The sequence below is a fragment of the Pan paniscus genome, chromosome 7, assembly GCF_029289425.2.
Source record: "Pan paniscus chromosome 7, NHGRI_mPanPan1-v2.0_pri, whole genome shotgun sequence".
Lineage (NCBI taxonomy): Eukaryota > Metazoa > Chordata > Mammalia > Primates > Hominidae > Pan > Pan paniscus.
In genome coordinates, this window is record NC_073256.2 from 56,275,796 (window position 1) to 56,298,456 (window position 22,661).

Consider the following 22,661-nt stretch of genomic DNA (forward strand, 5'->3'; position numbering starts at 1 on the left):
ATTCCACACCATCATCAGCAAATAGCACTCGACGGACTTAATTGGTTAAGTATTTGTGTGTGGGGGGTGGGGGAGTGGGGAGAAAGAGAGAGAGAAAGAGAGAGAGAATAGAGAGATATAAAGAGCAAAAGAAAGGGGCGAGGTCTCTGTAATTGTGCCCTTTGTGGGCATCTATATTTTAATGCATGTAACTGTGTTATCGCATGAGTCATCTGCGATATAACCTTGGTCCCCAAAAGAAACATCCCTAATAGGGTGAAACCTCCCACCACCACCCTCCCCACCCCACTCTATCTGACCCCTACGGCGGTGTCCTTCCCACCACCATCACTGCTGCTGTCTGAGGGGCAGCTGGAAACTGGCATGTTTGTGAAGTTAAAACACATGAAAGGAAGTTGAAAGAAGAAGTTGTCTCGAAGTGGGCCAGCATCCAGGGCTCCTGAGAAGCCACTTTTTCACTGGACTCTGATCAATGGGGCCTTGGCCCGCCTGACTGGGTGGTTCCTCCTCTGCCAAGAGAGAAGTATGTTTCCCCCATTCCGGAACTCAACGCTTTCTTAGGAGATGAACAGAATTCACCTTATTATTCTAAAAACAGAGTCCCAGGCAACAGGGACAGAGAGACTGGCCCAGCAGGGGCTCTCTGGGCCAACTGAGCAAGGTGACAGGGCCCAGGAAAGGAGCTGTTGCCTGCACAAGGGCAGATGGAGTCAAGGAATCAGTGTTCATGGGATCCTGGCTGTCCCCACAGTGTCGTGGCTGAACCTTACAAGAACAGAAGCAAGTGAAGCACAGGTGGCCAGCCACCTCATGGGGGAAGTATTGATAACGAAGGGACTCAAAGCAGCATAGACATGGGATGCTGAGGGGCCAAGTGAGCAGAGCAGAGAGTGAGTGCTGCAAGTCCTCGGAGAGGTCAACCGGGACCCAAGCATCCAGAAAAGGCAGGGACCATGCAAAGGGGTCCGAAAAATGGGACCTTCAGTGGAAAGCACTGAGAAGACCATTATTCAGGTGAGGTTTGGGATAAATTCATTCCCACAAACTCCCCTTTGAAAGGCTCGTTCCTCTAAGCATGGATTTCAAACCAGTAGTGTCACCATCACCTGGAAGCCCTTTATTTTATTTTATTATATGTTTTGAGACAGAGTTTTGCTCTTGTCGCCCAGGCTAGAGTGCAATGGCACAATGTCAGCTCACTGCAACCTCTGCCTGTCGGGTTCAAGTGATCATCCTGCCTAGCCTCTCGAGTAGCTGGGATTACAGACATGCACCACCACCCCCAGCTAATTTTTTTTGTATTTTAGTAGAGACAGGGTTTCACCATGTTGCCCAGGCTAGTCTGGAACTCCTGACCTCAGGTGATCCGCCCGCCTTGGCCTCCCAAAGCGCTGGGATTACAGGCGTGAGCCACCGTGCCCAGCCTGGAAGCCCTTTAGAAATGCAGACTCAGTAGAACTGTGGTCACTAGAGGGGTGGGGAGGGCAGGGGTTGGGGAGGGAGAGGTTGGCTAACAGATACAAAGTTACAGCTACATAGGAACTAGCAGGAATAAATCCTAGTGTTCTATAGCAGTGTAGGGTGATGACCATTAACAAGAATGTATTGTATATTTTCAAATAGCTACAAGAGAGGATTTGGAATCTTCCCAACACAAAGACATGATAAATGTTTGAGGTGATGGATATGCAGATTACCCTGATTTGATCATGACACATTGTATGCAGTTATCAAAATATCACATGGGCCCCATAAACATGTACAATTATTAGGTTGTCAATTTAAAAATACAACTTTTTTTTTTTGAGACAGAGTCTCGCTTTGTCACCCAGGCTAGAATGCAGTGGCCCAGGCTCATTGCAGCCTCCACTTCCTGGGTTCAAGCAATTCTTGTGCTTCAGCCTCCCAGGTAGCTGGGACTACAGGCATGCACCACCGCACCCAGCTAATTTTTGTATTTCTCATAGAGACAGGGTTTCACCACGTTGGCCAGGTGGTCTCAAACTCCTGGCTTCAAGTGATCTGCCCACCTCAGCCTCCCAAATTTCTGGGATTACAGGCGTGAGCCACAGCACCCAGCCAAAAAATAAAAGTTGTTAAAAGGGAATGTAGACTCACAGGCCCCATCCCGATCCATGACTCTAAATCTGCATTTTGACAAAATCCCCTGAGTAAAGTTCAAGTATGAGGAGTGCTGCTCTAAATGCCATGGTCAAGAAGCCGCACACAAAAGCCAGGCCTGACCCAATTACCTGGTGTCTGGTAGTCCCAACATGTGTCCACTTTGCTACTACAAGAAACACAGCCAGGTGTGATGGTTCACGCCTGTAATCCCAGTGCTTTGGGAGGCCTGAGGTGGAAGGATTGCTTGAGGCCAGGAGATCAAGGCCAGTGTAGACAACATCCCAAGACCCGATCGCTATTAAAAAAAAAAAATTGCCAGGTGCAGTGACGCATGCCTGAAGTCCCAGCTACTCCAGAGCCTGAGGTGGGTTGATCGCTTGAGCCCAGGAGGTTGAGGCTGCAGTGAGCTGTGATTGTACCACTGCACTCCAGCCTGGGAGACAGAGTGAGACCCTGTCTCAAAAAAAAGAATAGAGTATGTTTTTTATATGTATATATAAAAAACACTGTATATATAATATCCTGCTTTTTTTGCTAACCATTATGTTTTAAGCTTTTTTTTCCATACAGCCTCAGCATTTTGATGACTGCATGATATTCTTAGGCTATTTCTAATTTTTCTCTATTTTAAATACATATTATGATTTTTTTAAAAAATCATTTTTTATAAAATGATTTATAAAATCATTTTTTATAAAATGATTTATAAAATCATTTTTTATAAAATGATTTATAAAATCATTTTTTATAAAAATCATTGTGGCTGGGTGCGGTGGCTCACACCTGTAATCCCCAACACTTTGGGAGGCTGAGGCGGAAGGATCACCTGAGGTCGGGAGTTTGAGACCAGCCTGACCAACATGGAGAAACCCCATCTCTACTAAAAATACAAAAAATAGCCGGGTGTGGTGGCTCATGCCTATAATCCCAGCTATTCGGGAGGCTGAGGCAAGAGAATCCCTTGAACCTGGGAGGTGGAGTTTGCGGTGAACGGAGATCATGCCATTGCATTCCAGCCTGGGCAACAAGAGCGAAACTCCATTTTAAAAAAAAGTATATATATATATATAGTAGAGCCCAGGCGCGGTGGCTCACGCCTGTAATCCCAGCACTTTGGGAGGGCGAGGCAGGAGAATTGCTGAAGATCAGGAGTTCAACACCAGCCTGGCCAACATGGTGAAACCTCGACTCTACTAAAAGTAGAAAAATTAGCCTGGTGTGGTGGCAAGCACCTGTAATCCCAGCTACTCAGGAGGCTGAGGCAGGAGAATCGCTTAAACCCAGGAGGCAGAGGTTACAGTGAGCCGAGATTGCACCACTGCACTCCAGCCTGGGTGACGGAGCAAGACTCCATCTCAAAAAAAAAGAAAAAAAAAATTGTGTATGAGTTTGCTAATTAGTTGGATTTAGAGGTCCTATCTCTAAAAAACTAAAATAAAATAATAAATGATCCTGGGTCTCCTTTCCTCCCAGGAGACCAGGGTTCCCCATGCCTTCGCTGCCTCAATTCCCTGCATGGCCCCGAACCAGGGCTGGGACGCCCTGGGGCATGGGGCGTGGCAGGACAGCAGGACATTATTGGGCCTGAGCACTTGGGCATGGGCCTGGCCGCAGCTGAAAGGTCCTGGGTGGCTCTGCAACGCTTCGCCGCCCGTGCGCTGGAGGGCTCGGGTCACAGGAAGGGGCGAACACCTTGCTCCTGGGGTGTCCCATGTGCAGGTCTTTGTTCCCAGCCAGTGGTTGGAACGTCAGCACCCCATGCTGAGGAATTCCGTTCGTGACTGAGGCCTCGTGTAATGACCGCTGGCCGCCTTCATTCCAGCAGGCATTCCTTGCCCGCTTGATTCCCCCGCTCCAGACACCCTAACTGTGGGAGGGGCAGCCTCAGAAAGTGATAATTAAAAGCTAATGTTTCCCCTGGTGACTCTGGGCCTCGAGATGTCCCTACAGTGACCCCACCTCCCAAATCCTCATACTGAACCATCACCTCGTCCCCACCTGGGCTCCCCTGGGCTCCATTAAATGCTCCTGTGGCCTTAATCCAATCGCCCTCCCCATTCTGAAAGTGTAGGAAAGAATGTGGAAAAGAACCAAGGGCCCCGGGTTCGCATTCCAGCTCCTCTGCTTCTGTGTGACCATGACAATGCACTTCCCATATCCATGCCTTGGTTTCCTCCATATAGAATCAAGGGATTGGATAAAATGGATGATCTCTGAGGTCCTTTGCAGCTGTGACTCTCTGTGACTTTATTTCAGAGAATTATCACTGGGCCTAAATGAAATGAGATCATGGATGTTATAAAACATTGAAAACGTTTAAAACTACACACATATATGACACACATAGGAATAAGGAGTCTCCTTTTCTTTTTTAGTTTTATTTATTTTTTTGAGACAGAGTCGTGCTCTGTCACCCAGGCTGGAGTGCAGTGGTGCAATCACCGCTCACTGCAGCCTCAACCTCCTGGGCTCAAGAGATCCTCCCACTTCAGCCTCCCAAGTAGCTGAGACTACAGGCATGTCCTACCACACCTGGCTAACTTTTTGGATTTTTTTGTAGAAACTGGGTTTTCCCATGTTGCCCAGGCTGGTCTCAAACTCCTGGCCTCAAGCAGTCCCCCTGCCTTGGCCTCCCAAAGTGCTGGGATGACAGTCATGAGCCACCGCACCTGGCCAAGAATCTTCTTTTCTCTAATCCCCCAGCAATATGTGTCCTTCTAGTGTTGTTTTGTTTCATGGTCTGTTTTCCCTGCCAGATTGGGAGCAACATGAGGGCAAATGGAGGTTTTTTTTTTTTTTTTTTTTTTTTGAGATGGCATCTCGCCGTCACCCAGGCTAAAGATCTTGGTTCTCTGCAACCTCCGCCTCCCGGGTTCAAGTGATTCTCCTGCCTCAGCCTCTTGAGTAGCTGGGATTACAGGTGTGCACCACCATGCCCGGTTTATTTTTGTATTTTTAGTAGAGACAGGGTTCCACAATGTTGGCCAGGCTGGTCTCAAACTCCTGACCTCAGGTGATCTGCCTGCCTTGGCCTCCCAAAGTCCTGGGATTATAGGCATGAGCCATTGTGCCCAGCCTCTATTTTTTAAATCCCCTCTCAATAACTAACACCCACAAAGCTGCTCAGTAATGTTGACCTGGGGACAGACTGATAACCCCCCTGGCTGCTCATTCATTTAAATGGACTTGTAAGAAGCTTAACAGAAAAGTAGTTACCTTTGCTTCTTAGGAGGGGAAGGGGAAGAACCTCTTTTAAATATATCTTACTTCTTTCAAGGAAAAAAAGTAGTTTGGCCCCTCAAAATTTGTTGGATTTGGAAATTCAAATGAAATTTTTAATACTGCCTTGCAAATAAACACATATCAACATGCCCAAGACTTAATTCCATTCTCCAGGCTCTTCTTAAGTATACTGTGTGCTGAATACCAAGCCTCCACTCAATAGTAAGAGAACACAGAAGAGATACTATAAAGTACTAAAATTTTTATAGCAAACTTAGCAGGACTTAGATATCAAAATAAATATTGTCCCATTCAAAATGTCCCTTTGGAAGGATATACACTCATTCTTATATGTTGCCTTGCTCAAAACTCTTTGGAATGTTTTGAAAGCTATCTTTAAACCATCAGATTTTTAATTGACAATTACAAATCTTTATGTGGTGATTAGCAGGGGAAATGTCTCTCCTGAAGCCAGCCCTGGTGAATAAGCTGGATGATCAGGCTTATTCGGTCAGGTCAAAAATCTAAATAATGTGTGTCTTATAATGAAGTTCTTAATAAGCACATGAGAATCGTATGTAGCCTTCCAACATGAATACGCTGAAGGTCTTCTTTCTCTGAGTTGCACAGGTTCAGCTGCATCTGTAAAAATCAGTCTCTTGACAGATCTTCTTCTACCCTGGTCCCACTCTCCACCTCCCAACCCCCAACATCTATTCTCAACACTATAGCCAAAAGATCTTTTAGAAACAGAAGTTGCTCATTGGTTTGAAAGCCCATGAGAGCTCCCATCTCATTTGGAGGAGTGGCCAAAGTCCAGAGGGTGGCTTCTAAGACCTAGCTCCCTGCACCTTCTCCAATCTCCTCCCACCCCACCGTCTCCTTCAGCAGCTTTGGCTTCAGCCACATGGCCTCCCTGCCATTCCTCAAACACACTAGGATGCTCCTGTTTGGGGCCATTCTCTAGCTGTCCTCCGTTTGGAAACTTCTCTTCCAGAAATCTTCTTGGCCAGCCCCATCATTTCCTTTATGTTTTTGGTAAATTATCACCTTCTCAACGAGACATACTCTGACTTTCTATTTAATACCTCTATTAATAGTGCCTTGTTTTTCATAATGTCTTCTGCTTAATACCTTCCATTTAATAACTTCCATTTAATAACACACAGACACGCATGGACACACTCACTCCTTAGCCCCAGGACCCTGGCCTTCTTTTCATTTCTTCCCTGGTGCTTATCAACTTCTACCATAATATCTAATTTATCTAATATTATTTATAGTATATCTTTTTGTCTGTACGCTCCTGTGAGAACTAAGCTCAGGAAGGCCAGTATCTTTGTCTGTTTAATCGAATCTCAAAAGCCTAGAACAGGCACATAGCTGGTACTCAATAAAAACATGTTGAATTGAATTGGATTGGATTGCATTGAATCGAATTGGCTTGAATTGCATTGCATTGTGTTGAATGTCCCAACTTATATAAAGTATGCTCCCTGCCTTCCAGTTGCTTGTATATCTGATTGAGAGAACTAGTGACATACACATGAAAGTGACTGAGCAGTACACAGCAGTCCAGGACTAAGTGGAACCTGCAGTGATGCTGCAGGAATCCTGGATGGATGAGTGCCGGCTGGAGGAGGAGAAAGAACCTGAGCTGAGCCTCCCATCTAGTCAAGCAAACCCTCTCCTTGTCCCCAGCATAGGCCCTGTTGTTCCGCTCACACTGGCCCTCTGCCTGAAGTCCCCCACCTTTCCTGCCCACTTACCTAAATGCTATCCATCCAAGTCCCCTTCCTCCTCACCACTTTCCCTGATTACTCCAGCCCTCCTCTGAGCCCCTGTAGCTCCTATATTTTGTTTCAGATCATTTAGCCTTTACATAGAACTGTTCTGTGTGTGTGCATGTCATTTCCCCAGCTAAGAACTACATCTTTTACTTCTCTCTTCTAAATAGGGCCAAGGGCTGGGCACAGTGGCTCATGCCTATGATCCCTGCACTTTGGGAGGCTGAGGTGGGCAGATCACCTGAGGTCAGGAGTTCGAGACCAGTCTGGCCGACATGGTGAAACCCCATCTCTACTAAAAATACAAAAAAATTAACCAGGTGTGGTGGTGTATGCCTGTAGTCCCAGCTACTCAGGAGGCAGAGGCAGGAGAATCACTTGAACCTGGGAGACAGAGGTTGCAGTGAGCTGAGATCGCACCACTGCAATCCAGCCTGGGTGACAGAACAAGACTCCATCTCAAAAAATAAATAAATAAATAGTGTCAATAAAAAATAAATAAATAGTGCAGAGAAAAGAGGAAGGTGGCTTTCCAGGAGGTAAATCTCAAAAACAAAGATACCATGGTGTGAACTGCCATGATGAGTTTACAAATATGACACCAGTACTTCTCAGCCCAAGCTGAGGCTTGTATCACCTGAAGAGCTTTTCCCAAATATCTCTGGCTGGGCACAGTGGCTTAACCTTGTAATCCCAGTACTTTGAGAGGCCGAGGCGGTGGATCACTTGAGCCCAGGAATTCAAGACCAGCCTGGGCAACATGGTGAAATCCTACCTCTACTAAAAATACAAAAATTAGCCAGGCATGGTGGCACGTGCCTGTAGTCCCAGCTACTCAGGAGGCTAAGGTGGGGGGATCAAATGAGCCTGGGAGGTCGAGGCTGCAGTGAGCTGTGATTACGCCACTGCACTCCAGCCTGGGTAATAAAGCAAGACCCTGTCTCAAAAAAAAATCCCTGGCCGGGCACAATGGCTCATGACTGCAATCCCAGCACTTTGGGAGGCAGAGGAAGGATCACTTGAGCCCAGGAGTTCAAGACCAGCCTGGGCAACAAAGCAAGACCCTATCTCTACAAAAAAATTACAAATTAGCCAAGTGTGGTGGTGCGTGTCTGTAGTCCCGGCTACTCGAGAGGCTGAGGTGGGAGGACTGTTTGAGCCCAAGAAATCAAGGCTGCAGTGAGCTATAATGAGACCACTGAACTCCAGCCTTAGTGGCAGAATGAGACCCCGACTCAAAAAAAAAAAAAAAAATCTCCTTGTGGGGGCCTTACCCCAGACCAATGTTATCAGAATATCAGGGAATGTGGCCCAGACATCACCAAATGATTCTAATGTGTAGCTGGAATTAAGAACAACCATTGTATCAGAGAAAACATAAGGAGGCCAGGCGTGGTGGCTCATGCCTGTAATCCCAGCACTTTGGGAGGCCCAGGCGCGTGGATCACTTGAGGCCAGGAGTTCGAGACCAACATGGGTAACATACCAAAACCCCGTCTCTACTAAAAAATACAAAAATTAGCCAGGCATGGTGGCCCACAGCTGTAGTCCCAGCTACTCGGGAGGCTGAGGGACAAGAATCACTTGAACCTGGGAGGCAAAGGTTGCAGTGAGCTGAGACTGTGCCACTGCACTCCAGCCTGGGTGGCAGAGCAAGACACCCAGCCTGGGTGACAGAGCAAGACCCCATCTCAAAAAAAAAAAAAAAAAAAAAGAATAAAGGTGTATATGAAAAATTGGGAAGCCGGCCTAAAATGCTGTAGTTGTGACTATCCCTCCTTTCCATTTTGTTCCTATGAGTTTGTCATGGGAATTTGTCTTTGTCAGGATAGCCTGGATGGATCAGCTGTGGACAGATGTGACCATCCTCTGCCTAATGCTATAATGAGTAGCAAGAGGTCAGAGAAGCTATGGAGAGAGCAGACGGCACCAACAAATGTGGCCAAGACCAGGGGTCATCTGCACCCACGGAATGCAGAAATGTTTGGGAAAACTAGAGGACTAGTTTAGACCAATTGACAATTTCTGTTGCAATTTCTCCCCTTCCTTGGTTGTTAGCACTCAGGTTACTCTCTCAGGCCTGCCCAGCAGAAGAGCTAAGAAGTGTGTAAATTATCTTGACGTTACTCTTTCAGGAATTCCTGGCTAATTCCTTACACTCCTCCTCCCTCTACATCCTGGGAAACTGAGCAGAAGTTGAATCTTCTCTCTTAAATGTAACCTGGCTCACGTGCACTGAAGAGCATGCAAGAAACTTGAGTAACAGAATTAGCTGGGCGTGGTGGTGTGTGCCTGTAGTCCCAGCTACTCGGGAGGCTGAAGCAGGACAATCACTTGAACCCAGGAGGCAGTGAGCCAAGATCACGCTGCTGCACTCCAGCCTGGGCGACAGAGCGAGACTCCATCTCAAAAAAAAAGAAACTTGAGTGACAGAAGTCCTCATCCTAGTCTGGTCTGTAGATGTCCTCTGCTCCATCTCTCTTCTCCTCCCTCCTTTATGAAAAAACTTACAGAGACAGACTAAGAAACTAAGCAGCACTTCCCATTGGTTGATTTCAGAGGCACCTGTGCAGACCAGGCCTCTCCTTGCACCGCCCTGACTGCATTCTCACATATGAAATATCAATATCACTATTAAAATACAAACATCACTCTTCCCCCACTGCCACAGCTAGAGATGGGGCTGAAAAGCCAAGCCCCTCTGAGAAACGAAACGGGGCTTGAATTCAGAGTGAGATGGAAAAAATTGAGATGAAAACTTTTCCTGCCAGCAGGATCTGCTTATTTGGGAATGGTGGGAAGGGAAGGGAGGGTGGGAAGGGCAGGGAAAAGGAACATAAAGGAAAATATGTTGGCACCTAGTAGCTGAAGGAGGGAGAGAAGGGTGTGCCAGGGAACGAGGGGGCGGGTGTGGAAAGACGAGGCCTGGGTGCTGATGACAGCCTTCCCTGACTCCACCAGCTTGCCAAGACCCAGCCCTAGATCCCAGAGGGGTCACAGCTGAGGTCCCCCCTCCAGAAGCCACTACCTTTCATTTTCTTGCTCCCCAGTCTCTGTGCCCAGAATCACTGTCTGCCAGGCTCTGGCCAACCTGTAGCCTCTCCGTGCTGAAAACGACCTGCTAAAAAAGCCAAGAGGGAAGGACCCAGCACACAGCCGTGAACCACATATACACGAAGAGGTAACTCTAAACTCCAGAGCTGGGCCTAGGAGGAGGGGAAGGGTGGAGGGGGGATGAGGTTTTTCCACTTCCATTCGCAACTGTCAGGCGGGTGATTAATGACCAACAGGTTTGGAATCGCCTCTATTGCCAGATCAGTATTGTTGCCCCTGACAGCTAATGAGGTTGGACAGGCTTCTCCACACTGAGCTTTACGGGCCCGCTCCCTCCCCTGCAGAGCTCACAAGCCCTGCCAGCTTTTGTGCACCGGAATGTTCAAGCCCCACCCCCCTTCATTCCTCCAACACCACCTCCCCCCAACTCCCTGAACCACCATCTCACCCCAAAATCTTGCCCATCCACCAAGGAAGCTGGGTAGTGAGGCTTCAAGCCCCAGCCTGCTCACAGATACCCATCTGTTACACCCACACCCCCAAAAGCCCCTTTCCCATTCCCACTGGAGCTTGAGCAATGGGGCTGGAAGGAAGGAAAAAGAACCAAAGCGAACACTTCAGCCCTTGGGTTTAAGATGACGGAAGGATCTCTGAACACTTGCTTTGGACAGTCTGGCCAGCAAGTTTAACAAGGTCATTCCACAGCCAGCTGTAAAATTCAAGAAGTATTTTATACACTCATGGCTTCAATCTGGCAGATGTGCTAAGGGGGTGAGGATGGAGGAGTGAGAGAACTTGGGAAAGGTGATTTAATAACAGTTAATAATGATTTTTAACCAACCACCTTACGCCTAGATACACAAAGCCAGGTGTCAGTGCAGAAATCAACCTGGTCCTAGGTCTAAGGGTAAAGAAATACTGGCTTTGTTTTCTGCTCTCTTACAAATAATATTTACCTTTGTGCTAGTTCACATCTTGATACGGTTAAGCACATGTTTCCCTGTGGTTTAATATTTGAAGGAGTTGGAGCAACATAATAAGCAAACAGCATAAAAAGCCCAGAAAGACCCCCTCAGCTTAAAAATCTATTACTTTTCAGTGTGATATAAATGTATTTTGCTTCTGCTCAGAGCAATTTCCTAGTTTACTCTTATTAAACCAGAAGACGGCTTAGCAGAGTTCTTGATTTATGAAACACATACTAGATTCATTAAAACCTTAAAAGATTTAATACATTTTATCAGGACATTAAATCTGTGCAGGCTTTTTAAATCAAATACCTGCCATATTTCATCCCCCACACCCTGCAAACTTACTTAAGAACACTAAAATGTGGACTGACAAACATTATGGGTGTTTCAGGCCTGATTTCTAAGTGGCAGTAAAGTCCTCCCCTCCAGGATTTATAGCCTGGCTTCTCCCCAAGTCTGGTCTTCCAAAGAACAACTGACTCTCCTCTTTAGAATTTGGTTCGGTAGGATGAGCTGAGATCTACATTTCACACACATACGCACACACATTTCTTCCTCTCCCATTGCATAGCCAACATTCCTATTATCATGGGTTCTCTAGGACCCCACCCTTCAACACCACTCGCCCATCTTCTATCTTCTTCCGGAACTCCTACTGGCCTCTGCTTCCATGCAGACACACTCCTAACATCTCCTTCTCTCCCTCCCTACTCCCCTGACTCTTAGCCCATACAGAACTGCACCCATGGAACACCTGCCATGCTTTGGGAAGCAAAGCAAAGCCCTCTTATTCTTAATCCCCTCATTTTTAAGTCTATCCACACCACAGTTGTTCTCAGCTGGGGGCAAATTTGTCTCACGCACACACAACTGGGGACATTTGGCAATGCCTGAAGACATATTTGGTTGTCACAACGAGGTGGGGGTGTTGCTACCAGCATCTAGGGATAGAGGCCAGAGAATCTGCTAAACATCCTACAATGCACAAGCCAGCCCCTCTACCCCACATCGTGGTAAAAAGAGAGAAAAAGAAAGAATGAAAGAAAAGAAGGAAGGGGCAGGCATGGTGGCTCACACCTGTGATCCCAGCACTTTGGAAGGCCAAGGCAGGATTGCTCGAGGCCAGGAGTTTGACACCTGCCCTGGATAACACAGTGAGACCTCATCTCTACAGAAATAAAGCCGGGCATGGTGGCGTGCACCTGTAATCCTAGCTACTCAGGAGGCCGAGACAAGATGATCACTTGAGCCCAGGAGTTCAAGGCTGCAGTGAGCTATGATTGTGCCACTGCACTCCAGCCTGAGTGAGAGAGCGAGACCCTGGATCTCAACTAAGTAAATAAAATAAAAGAGAGAGGGGGAAGGAAGAAAGCGAGGGAGGGAGGGAGCAAGAGAGAGGGAGGGAGGAAGGAAGGAAGGGAGGAAGGGAGGGAGGGAGGGACGGAGGGGGGGAGACTGTGAGTGTCTAGAACCTTACCAGGCATAAGTGGTCTCCTCCACTCTCCTTCATTGCTTTCACACTTAGGATTGTGGCTCATAGATAATAGTTGTTTCAATAAATGTTTACAGAGTCAAACTAAATCTCTGTCCTAACACACTGACATTTTCCAAAATCACAAATGTAAGGGAAAAAAAAATTGGATTTACAATCAGTTGATCTGCCTGTGACCTTGAGGAATGGCTGAAGCCCTCTCTCCTGTGTGTCCTTATCTGTGAAATGGAGTTGTGGTGGTATTACCCTCATGGACTATTATGAGCATTCAATGAGCTGGTGTAACTGACAGCGATTTTACATTCTAAAAGGTCATGGGATGTTTATTATTTTTGTTGACAAACACTTATTGAGTGTTTATTGTATGCCAGGAATTATGTTAGACCCTCGGGGGGTGGGACAGATACAAAGATGAATAGACAAGCTCCTGCCCTCGCAGATCTCAGCCTTGTAAGAAGCAGAGACAAAAACTAGAATGTTTCAGTGTATTATAATGAGTGTTGTATGACAAGAATGCACAGGATATTGTGGACACAGATAAGAAACACCTAGAAGGGTCTTGAAAGATGAATAAGGCCGAGCACGGTGGCTCACGTCTGTAATCCCAGCACTTTGGGAGGCCTAGGTGGCTGGATGACTTGAGGTCAGGAATTCGAGACCAGCCTGGCCAATATGGTGTAAACCCCGTCTCTACTAAAAATACAAAAATTAGGCAGGCATGGTGGCACATGCCTGTAATCCCAGCTACTCGGGGTGCTGAGGCAGGAAAATCACTTGAACCCAGGAGGCGGAGGTTGCAGTGAGCTGAGATGGCACCACTACACTCCAGCCTGGCCTGGGCGACAGAGGAAAAAAAAAGAAAAAGAAAAAGAAAAAAAGAAAGAAAGACAGATGAATAAGAGCTGGTCTAGTAAAATAAAAAAAACTGCAGAATAAGATCATAAAAGCTGCAGTTATAGGTAGGGGATCACATCATTAAAAATCTTATATGAAAAGTTAAGAGGATTTGAACTTTTTTAAGCAGAAAAGGGATTCATCAAAGAACACATGGGGGTAAACTGTGGACAACACACTGATTTAAGGGTAAATGGAAGGTGGGGGTGAGGAGATAGCTAACATTAGATTATTACAATAATCCAGGTGATAAAGCCCTGAATTGCCTGGAGAGGAAAGCCCAGGGTCAAGGAATAACTACGATGGATGGGGAAGATTAAAGACAGTGGCTGAGTGTCTACCCTGGATGGTTGAGTGAATGGTGGCGTCTTTAGTGGGGGGAGGATGTTTGAAGGGAACTATGAGTTCCGTTTTAGAGATGATCTCTTTCTCCCTGTCCAAAATCCAAAGAAATGGTATTCTAGTGTGTAGCTTGTGGTTATCAATATGTATTTAGGAGCATCACCAGCGACCACATAATTAGAATATGGAGAACACAAGAGGCCTTCCAGAAAGAGACAATAGAGAAAAGAAGAGCAGTAGGGGCCGGGCGCGGTGGCTCACCCCTGTAATCCCAGCACTTTGGGAGGTCGAGGCAGGTGGATCACTTGAGGTCAGGCATTCAAGACCAGCCTGGCCAACATGGCGAAATCTCGTCTCTACTGAAAATATAAAAATTAGCCGGTCATGGTGGCGGGCACCTGTAATCCCAGCTACTCGGGAGACCGAGGCAGGAGAATCACTTGAACCCAGGAGGCAGAGGTTGCAGTGAGCCAAGATTGCGCCATTGCACTCCAGCCTGGGCGACAAGTGAAATTCCGTCACAAAAAAAAAACAGAAAAGAAAAGAAAGAAGAGCAGTAGGTCAAGGACACAAGGACAGAGTTCTGAGGAATAGTTGAGGATGAGCTCAACTAGAGATTAAAAATAGGAAAATTCAGACAAGTAGACAGAAACCCAGGAGGGAGGGAGTGATTCACAGAGGCCAAGGGAGGAAGAGTCTAAGAATTCAGGGGACAAATCAATAGCATCACGTGCATCAGAGAAAGCAACTGAAGGGTTAAGAACAAGGGAATGGAAAGTGAGGAAGTAACGACATCAAGTGTAGGCTACTTTTTCAAGAAACTTTGCTCAAAGGGAAGGAGACAAATCAGGTAAGAACTAGAGGCTTACATAGGATCATCGGAGAGGCTTAGACGGAAGGGCGTGGAGAAATTGCACAAGATTATAGGCTGTGGCTAAAGAACTGGTAGAAAGAGGAGATAATTAAAGGCTCTAGGTCCCTGAGGAAAGAGGAGGGATACGATTAAGAAACCAGGTGAAAAAAGATTGGCCTAGAATAAACATGGGTTACCTTATTCTCTGAGACTCACATCGCCGTATACAAGGTATCTCTTATATACAGCAAAAAAGAAGTCTATCAATGACATAGAGAGATGTGTAAATACATATATGTAGATAAAATTTCATATAATCTTTTAAAAAAAATTCCTGTTACTGTAAGTTCAGAGTTGGAGGGTTAGAGATGTCAAAGGAAAGGTCATCCCAGGCGAATCAGGCCAAGCCAAAATGCAACTGCCAGGCTTGTTGGAACAAAATCTCAAGGTCACAGGCTACTCTTCTCATCACCCCTCAAATGCAGTAGGAACCTTAGCCAAGCCCCCTTTCTGAAGACTTCTTCTCCTTGGACTTCTCTACAAGTAAAATAAATGGGTTGGATTAAAATCATAGGCAATAACCTATCTGTCCATCAACAGGTGAGTGGATAAACAAATTGTTGTATAGCTACACAATGAAACACTACACAGCAATAAAAAGGAATGAACTCTTGATAGACTCAACAACATGGATGAATCTCAAAATAATTATTCTGGGTTTTCAAAAAAGCCAGACCCTCACCCACAAAAAAGGGTACATACTATACAATTCCATGCATATAAAATTCTACAAAATGCACACTAATCTAGAGCGGCAAAAGAAGATCAGTGGTCTTTTGAGAATCGAAAAGGGGGTGTACCAAAGAGGGGTAAGAGGGAGAGATTACAAAGAGGCATGGGGAAATTTGGGGCCATGATGCATGTGTTCATTATACTGATTGTGGTAATGGCTTCACAGGTATTTGCAAGTCAAAATGTAAATTGTACACTTTATGAACAGTTTATTACATGTCAATTATATCTCAATAAAGCTGTAAAAATGTGTAATCACAAAAGGACCTTTTAGGTGCCTTCTAGCTGACTTTCAACTCAATTTTTTTCCTGATGGCTCTTTGATCTCTTTACCCAATGCCTTGAAGAAACATCATTAGCCCCAAGCAAATATGCTTTTGTTCTTGGAAGGCACCAATCCTGGTTTTTGCAACTGAAAAAAAAAGAAAAGAGGAAAAATTTCTGAGCCCCCTTAATAACTAAGGATACAGTTCACTCCTCTTCCCATAAGCTCACCAAAATCTTAGTGGAATCAAATGTTCTAAAAGATTATTTCTATTCCCTGTTTTAGGGCCTAAAGTAAAAAAGATAAACTTTAAATCAAACGGAAACTTCTTCCAGCAACTTCCACTCTTGTGATACTGAACTGAACTGAAGCAGAAGATTTTAAGAGTTGCCTGAATCCTTTGGATTAACCTGCTTATTGGCTTAAAAAGTCTAATTGTGAAATTGACTTAAAAATTCCTAATTGTGAAAGAAGGGGTCTCTTCTTTGGCATGGCACTCTCACTAACAATTGTCTTGGTAAGAGGACCCAACAAACAGCAATAGAAATAGAAAACTATGGATTGCTAGGTGAGAGTATTTTTTAACCTGCTTCAATCTACAACTGCAAAATGAACTGGCCCAATTTAATTAGAAAAATTTCAGAGTTTCTGACCACTGATCTACATTACTGAAAGGTTACATGTGAAATAAATGTGGGGTGTGTGTGTGTGTTTGTGTCTGAAATTGAATCATTTTCTAACTCATTCACTATAAAAAAGAAATAGACAGGATCATTTGAACTCTGCCTTTGCAATTTATCATCTTCGTGATCTTAGACAATCTCTTAATTTCTCTAAGCTTCAACTTTCTCCTCTAAAATGGAGTTGAACTCAAAGGGCTGACCTAAAGTTTACATAAAATGAGAAAATGTAAGGTACTGGGGCTGATACATAGACAGTATTCAATAAAGCTTTATGAAATCTGTATTGTAAATATCCATTGAGGTATAATTTCAGAAGCCTTTATCTCTTCTTCTGATAAGCCTTCATTTGGTTATAATTTAATACCATACAACTTAAAGTTTATCATTCTCTCGCCCTGTGTCACTTAATAATCTGCAATGATAACCCACAAACATGCAAGAATACATTAAGGGAATTTGCTATTTAAAACAGCAACAGCTAACACTTGGTGAACACTTAAAATGTACCAAATGTTGTATATGCTTTTCACAACAGTCCTATAAGTTTCATACCATTATTACTTTAATTTTATAGATGAAGAAACTGAGGCAGGGATAGATCATTTTTCCAATGTTACAGAATAAGAGGTAGGCTCCAGGATTTAAACAAGGCAGCCTGACTGTGAAGTATCTGAGCTAAATCACTACTCTATACTGTGAGGTTTTTTAAAAAATAAAATTTTAGCCGAGCGCAGTGGCTCACGCCTGTAATCCCAGCACTTTGGGAGCCCAAGGCACGTGGATCACTTGAGGTCAGGAGTTCAATACCAGCCTGACCAACGTGGTGAAACCCCATCTCTACTAAAAATACAAAAATTAGCCAGTCGTGGTGGCATGCGTCTGTAGCCCCAGCTACTCGGGAGGCTGAGGCAGGAGAATCGCTTGAACCCGGGAGGCAAAGGTTGCAGAGCTGAGATCGCGCCACTGCAGTCCAGCCTGGGTGACAGAGCGAGACAGGAAGGAAGGAAGGAAGGAAGGAAGGAAGGAAGGAAGGAAGGAAGGAGAAAAAGAAATTGTAAACATTTTTGTTAAACAAATCATCACAAATGTATCTGCTGGGTAACATAAAAATCACAGGTCTCTTAAGAAAGAGATTTTCAGAAGTACTAGATCATCATGTACTAGCACATCATGAAGTCCATCCCCCTGCCTTTAGGCACGTCCACAACTAAGTAACTCAGGTCTGGTAAAATGACTCCTAAGAACAAAATCCCAAAACTTCTACCCACAATTCACTCCAAAGTTTAATGTGAGGAAATTTTTGTGTTTTTATTATTTTTAATTGACACATAATAATATACATATTTGTGGGAAGGGGAGGGGAGACGGGTTGCCAGAGGTTGGTTAAAGGAAATTCTTAAATTACAAGTAATTTAAATACTTGATGCTGCAGGCTAGCCCCCATTTCATGGGTTGATGAACCCTAATATTTCCATTTTTCTTACTCAATTATTAAATAAACAAATAAATAAACTATTAAATAAGCATGCCAGCTGAGGTTATACCACTGAACAATGAGAGAAAAAACTCAAGTTCTGATAGGACCGATCAAGAGATTGGCCAGCTGTGTCTGTTTGGGGTGGGGGATGCAGGGACACAGTAGGGAGATGAAAGGCCTTCATTTATGGAGATGGGCACAGAGCTCCCAGACAGCACCATGTAACCCTCGTATGGGTTTCACCATGTAATGCTGAAACATCCCAACACCCAGAGCAAACCCAGGAAAGGTAAACGGGCCAATCCCAAGCAGGCATGCCTGGAAAAAACCACACTTCCCTTTTCCTGAGTCTTAAATCTGTCTAACACCACCAGCTTGCCATCTTCCCGGTGTAAAACTTTTTTTTTTACTGAAGGCTATAATTAAGTGGACTCTTTCTCTCCTGCAAACAAAATATTAATAACCTCAGTGGCTGAATTAGAAATGCCCCAATGTGATGCTGGTGAATAGGGCAGGTGGAGGACAACGTGAGGCCCTTAGACTAGGAGACACAAACTCTGGATTCCGGGCCTGGTCCCACGTTGCCTTCAGTCTGTATTTACTGGGCACCTAAGCCCCGGGGGTGCGGAAGGAAAGTCAGTCTCTGCTCTCCCGGGAACGTACAGTTTATCTAGAAAGACGAAGTGCACTAGCCCCTGTGCACTGTGGCAGGAGTTTAAAAAGCAGTGAACTCAAGATATTAAGGAAACACAAAGGAAACTTTCCTTGGCTTTTACCCTTGAATCTCGCTGAACTTCTTAGATTCCGTTCATTAAAATTAGAATAATAATTCCTTGTTAATATACTTTGTGGCGTTGCAGGATCGCAAGGGCCCAAGCTCCCAGAAAAATATAAAGAACAACTCAAGGTAGGGATTTTTGATTGGTGAGGTAACGATGCTAATCTGTACATTGAAAAGACTGTTTCATTTCAGCTGTGCTATAGGAAAGCAAACAGTTGCAACTCGCCAGTACCTTATCAAGGAGAGAAAAAAAAAAAGGCCGCGCATGGTGGCTCATGCCTGTAATCCCAGCAGTTTGGGAGGCCGAGGCAGGAGGATTGCTTGAAGTCAGAGTTTGAGACCAGAAATACCAAGACCCTGTCTTTACTAAAAATAAAATTGTCAAGTGTCGTGGCGTGCGCCTGTGGTCCCAGCTACTCAGCAGGGTGAGGTGGGAGGATCGCTTAAGCCCAGGAGTTCGAGGCTGTAGTGAGCCATGATCGTGCCACTGCACTCCAGCCTGGGCAAAAGAGCGAGACCTTGTCTCTAAAAAAACCAAAACGAACCAGGTTCGGCCTAATGCAGAAGGAAATCCGGAGCAATCCCCAAAGTCAACGCCTTGGAAAGGTTCGCCCTGGGTCTCAGTACTCCGGGGCATGCGCGTCCTGCCGCTCGCTCTCGGGGAGCTCCCACCTACACCGCCCTCATCCCCAGCCCCAGGACGGATACCCAAGACCGAGGTCCAGGACCGCACCGACCAAGTCGCGGGCGATCCCTGGCGGCCAGCTACGGCCATTGACCGCTGGGAGCGCGAGGGGCGGGGCGCAGAGCGAGCGCGGGGCGGGGGTGTGGTCTTCTCGCGTGAATTGATGGCGTCATCGAAGCGACGGCCCGGAAGGAAGTCGCGTGCTGAGGGGTGTGACGGTTTTCTTGCTCGTGGGCTCGGACGAGTACGGAGCGCCTGCAGGGACAGCCTGGTACGCGGCCCCCGCCCCTTCGTGCGCGCGCTGGGCCTAGCTGCCGCTCAGGGTCGGGGCTGACCCGTCACTTTCGGGAACCTCAGTCCCAGCAGCTTCTCTCCCTCAGCCGGCCCGCTCCTGGAGAGAGACAGAAACCCTTTTCTGTCGCGTCCTCTCCTTGCGAGCCGCAGGGGGACCGAGCGGAGGCTATTGGAGCCGCAGCCCCAGACCAGGGCGCTTGACCCTCTCTCGGAACGGGGCGGGGAAGGGGCGCGAGTGACCTCGGGGAGGGAAGGGCACTGGCAGGAAAGGACGCAACTGCAGATCGGTAGCCGGAGGCCGCCACGGTAAAATAAGCGCCTCGCAGATGTCCGCGCCCCGGTTACGTTAGACCTGGGAGGCAGAATCCACGCCCTGCGCTCACGGGCCCACGCACGCACAGCTGAACTTTGCAGTCAGTCACCATAGTTCCAGATCATTCAGCGTTCAGGATCCAACTCCTCCGCGTTCTGGTGCCTGAACGCGGTTGGACCTAGGAGCCTAGAGGCTCGCAGTTTGGGACATTGCCTTTCTCTCTGACCACGGGCTTGGGGATCTGTCAGGTGCAAAGTGCCAAAGTATATGGGGGGGAGTGTGGCTTCAGGCTTGTTCAGAGCCCTGTCCTGTTTAGGGCCAAAGGAATAACTGGGAAGGTGGATGCGAGGCCAACGAATCCTACCTTGAAACTCTGCTCGCCTGCTGGCTCTGCCACTCCAGCATCTGAAAGGAGTAAATAATGGTTTCCTTTGAAACTGCAGGCAATTAGGAGTGGGAGACTCTGACCAGAATTACATAGCCACAACTGCCTGTCATTTGGCATCCTCTGTAATTTGGGCCAAAGTACTGCAGCTGCCTCTCTTCCCTACTACTGGTATGAAAGGTTCAGTGACAGCACATTCGTGTTCACAGGAAGACAAGGCTGTGTTCTGAACCCTACCCAGCTGGCACGGGTTCTCCCTTGAGCAACGGCTGTATCCGGAGCCAGTGCTTCCTCAGTGCGGTGGGGGCTCTAATTTTACAGTTAAAGAAAGGGGAACGTTGACTGAGAACGAGGAGGAAGCGAGTTGTAGATCTAGCCTTGTGTTCACACGACACCAGGCTGGATATGAGTCACTCGCAGGGAGCTCAGCTTGGTGAGGTCCTCTCGCTGTTGTGGCCTTTTCTCCTGCACGTTGGACCACACACATTTTCCCGTGTCTTTTCCGTAGGATAAAGGCTCACTGATGGCTCAGTTGGGAGCAGTTGTGGCTGTGGCTTCCAGTTTCTTTTGTGCATCTCTCTTCTCAGCTGTGCACAAGATAGAAGAGGGACATATTGGGGTATATTACAGGTAAGGCAGAGACAGGGAGAAGCCGGCAACTTCCTGTTAAATAGCTCCCTTTCCTGGTCATTGCTTTCCTAGCAGATTCTGCTGAACATCTCTGTTTATATTTCCTTGAATAGGGGAGCCTTTTCAGATGGAGCTTTTTATGTCAGTAACCACGGGAAAGAGAATACACACACACACACACACACACACACACATACATATATATGTAAATTTAGAACTTCACTTAGTAGTCCAAGATGATGCCATGGGTGGTGATTAATAAATGTGTATATAGATTTAGAGACAAAATCTAAAGGAAACTGGTGCTCCTCATTGATCATCCCTAAAATACTGTTTTCTCCTACATTCCTCTGGCAGTCTTAGCTCTACATCCCTCTGGCAGTCTTAGCTCTACACTGCTAGGTTACCTTTACAAAAGCCAGCTGAGTACCAGTTCTTGATGGCAACTTGAGAAGGTAGCCTACTCTGCTAATTTGGGATGCTCTTTTAAAATTAACATTTCAGCCAGCCTGGGTCACATAGTGAGACCCTATCTCTAAAAAAAAAAATAAAAAATAAAATTTTAATTGGCCGGCTGTGGTGTCACACACACGTAGTCCTAGCTACTCAGGAGGCTTAGATGGGAGGATCACCTGAGCCCAGGAGATTGAGACCAACCTGAGCAACATAGTGAGAGCCCATCTCTACAAAAAGTAAAAAATTAGCCGAGCATGGCGGCACGTGCCTGTAATCCCAGTTATTTGGGGTGCTGAGGTGGGAGGATCACTTGAGCCCAGAAGTTTGAGGCTGCAGTGAGCTATGATCACACCACTGCACTCCAGCCTGGGTGACAGAGCAAGACCCTGTCTCTAAAAATAAAATAATATTAACATTTCAAGAAAAATGAAAAGAGCCTGCAGGTTGACTTACCTCAATCAAAGCAAGCCTTAGGAGAGTGGTTCCTACAATAAAGGAACCCATTATGTCACTGTTTATTTTATTGGTTTTTTTTTTAATTCTTTGCCTAATATAAAGCAAAGAAGCACTTATAAGTCTTGGGTTGCTTTCTTTTTAGTAACCTCCATGACCAAGTGTTTTGCTTTATGTCTTTATGAACTCTTCTTATATGTGCTGTTGTGATGCTTATTTCTGGATTGCTAACAGCAAGTTCTAAAACTCTGATTGGAATTCCTCTCTCCTTTAATTCTTTCTCCCCATCATCTGCTTACATGTTCCCCAAAAAGGCTTTTAACTTCATCATTTACATATAACTTGATTAGAAAGGTAACTCTATTGCCAAAACATATATTTCAATTATTTATAAAGTACTTCAAATTATTCTTTTGGTTGGTCATGTCATTGGACTCCAGCATTAGTGCAGGTAGTTGATAACCATATTACTGGACTTAACTGCCCTAATGGATTGCCACAAGCCCAACAGATATGACAAAGTAAAACAGACTTCTTATATATATATATATTTTTTTTTTTTTTTGAGACAGTCTCGCTGTGTTGCCCAGGCTGGAGTGCAGTGGTGAGATCTTGGTTCACTGCAACCTCCGCCTCCCAGGTTCAAGCAATTCTCTGCCTCAGCCTCCTAAGTAGCTGGGATTACAGGTGCCTGCCACCACGCCTGGC

The 22,661-nt window shown here is 45.9% G+C and overlaps 1 protein-coding gene across 4 annotated transcripts in view; it reads left to right on the forward strand.

The window, feature by feature from the left end:
• Positions 1-596: 596 nt before the first annotated feature.
• Positions 597-22,661, forward strand: part of ERLIN2 (ER lipid raft associated 2) — a 39,632-nt gene continuing 17,567 nt past the window's right edge. Inside the window, exons 1-4 of one of the 4 annotated variants that reach the window (XM_003830739.6) lie at positions 597-1,014; positions 10,184-10,314; positions 16,082-19,693; positions 20,923-21,044. In XM_003830739.6, coding sequence (XP_003830787.2) covers positions 19,373-19,693; positions 20,923-21,044 — 443 coding nt within the window. In that variant the 5' untranslated portion in view covers positions 597-1,014; positions 10,184-10,314; positions 16,082-19,372. Of the gene's footprint in view, positions 1,015-10,183; positions 10,315-13,021; positions 19,694-19,811; positions 20,023-20,565; positions 20,586-20,922; positions 21,045-22,661 lie in introns of those variants that run through there. The other 3 variants (XM_063606711.1, XM_008956156.6, XM_063606712.1) reach the window with 3 other exon arrangements.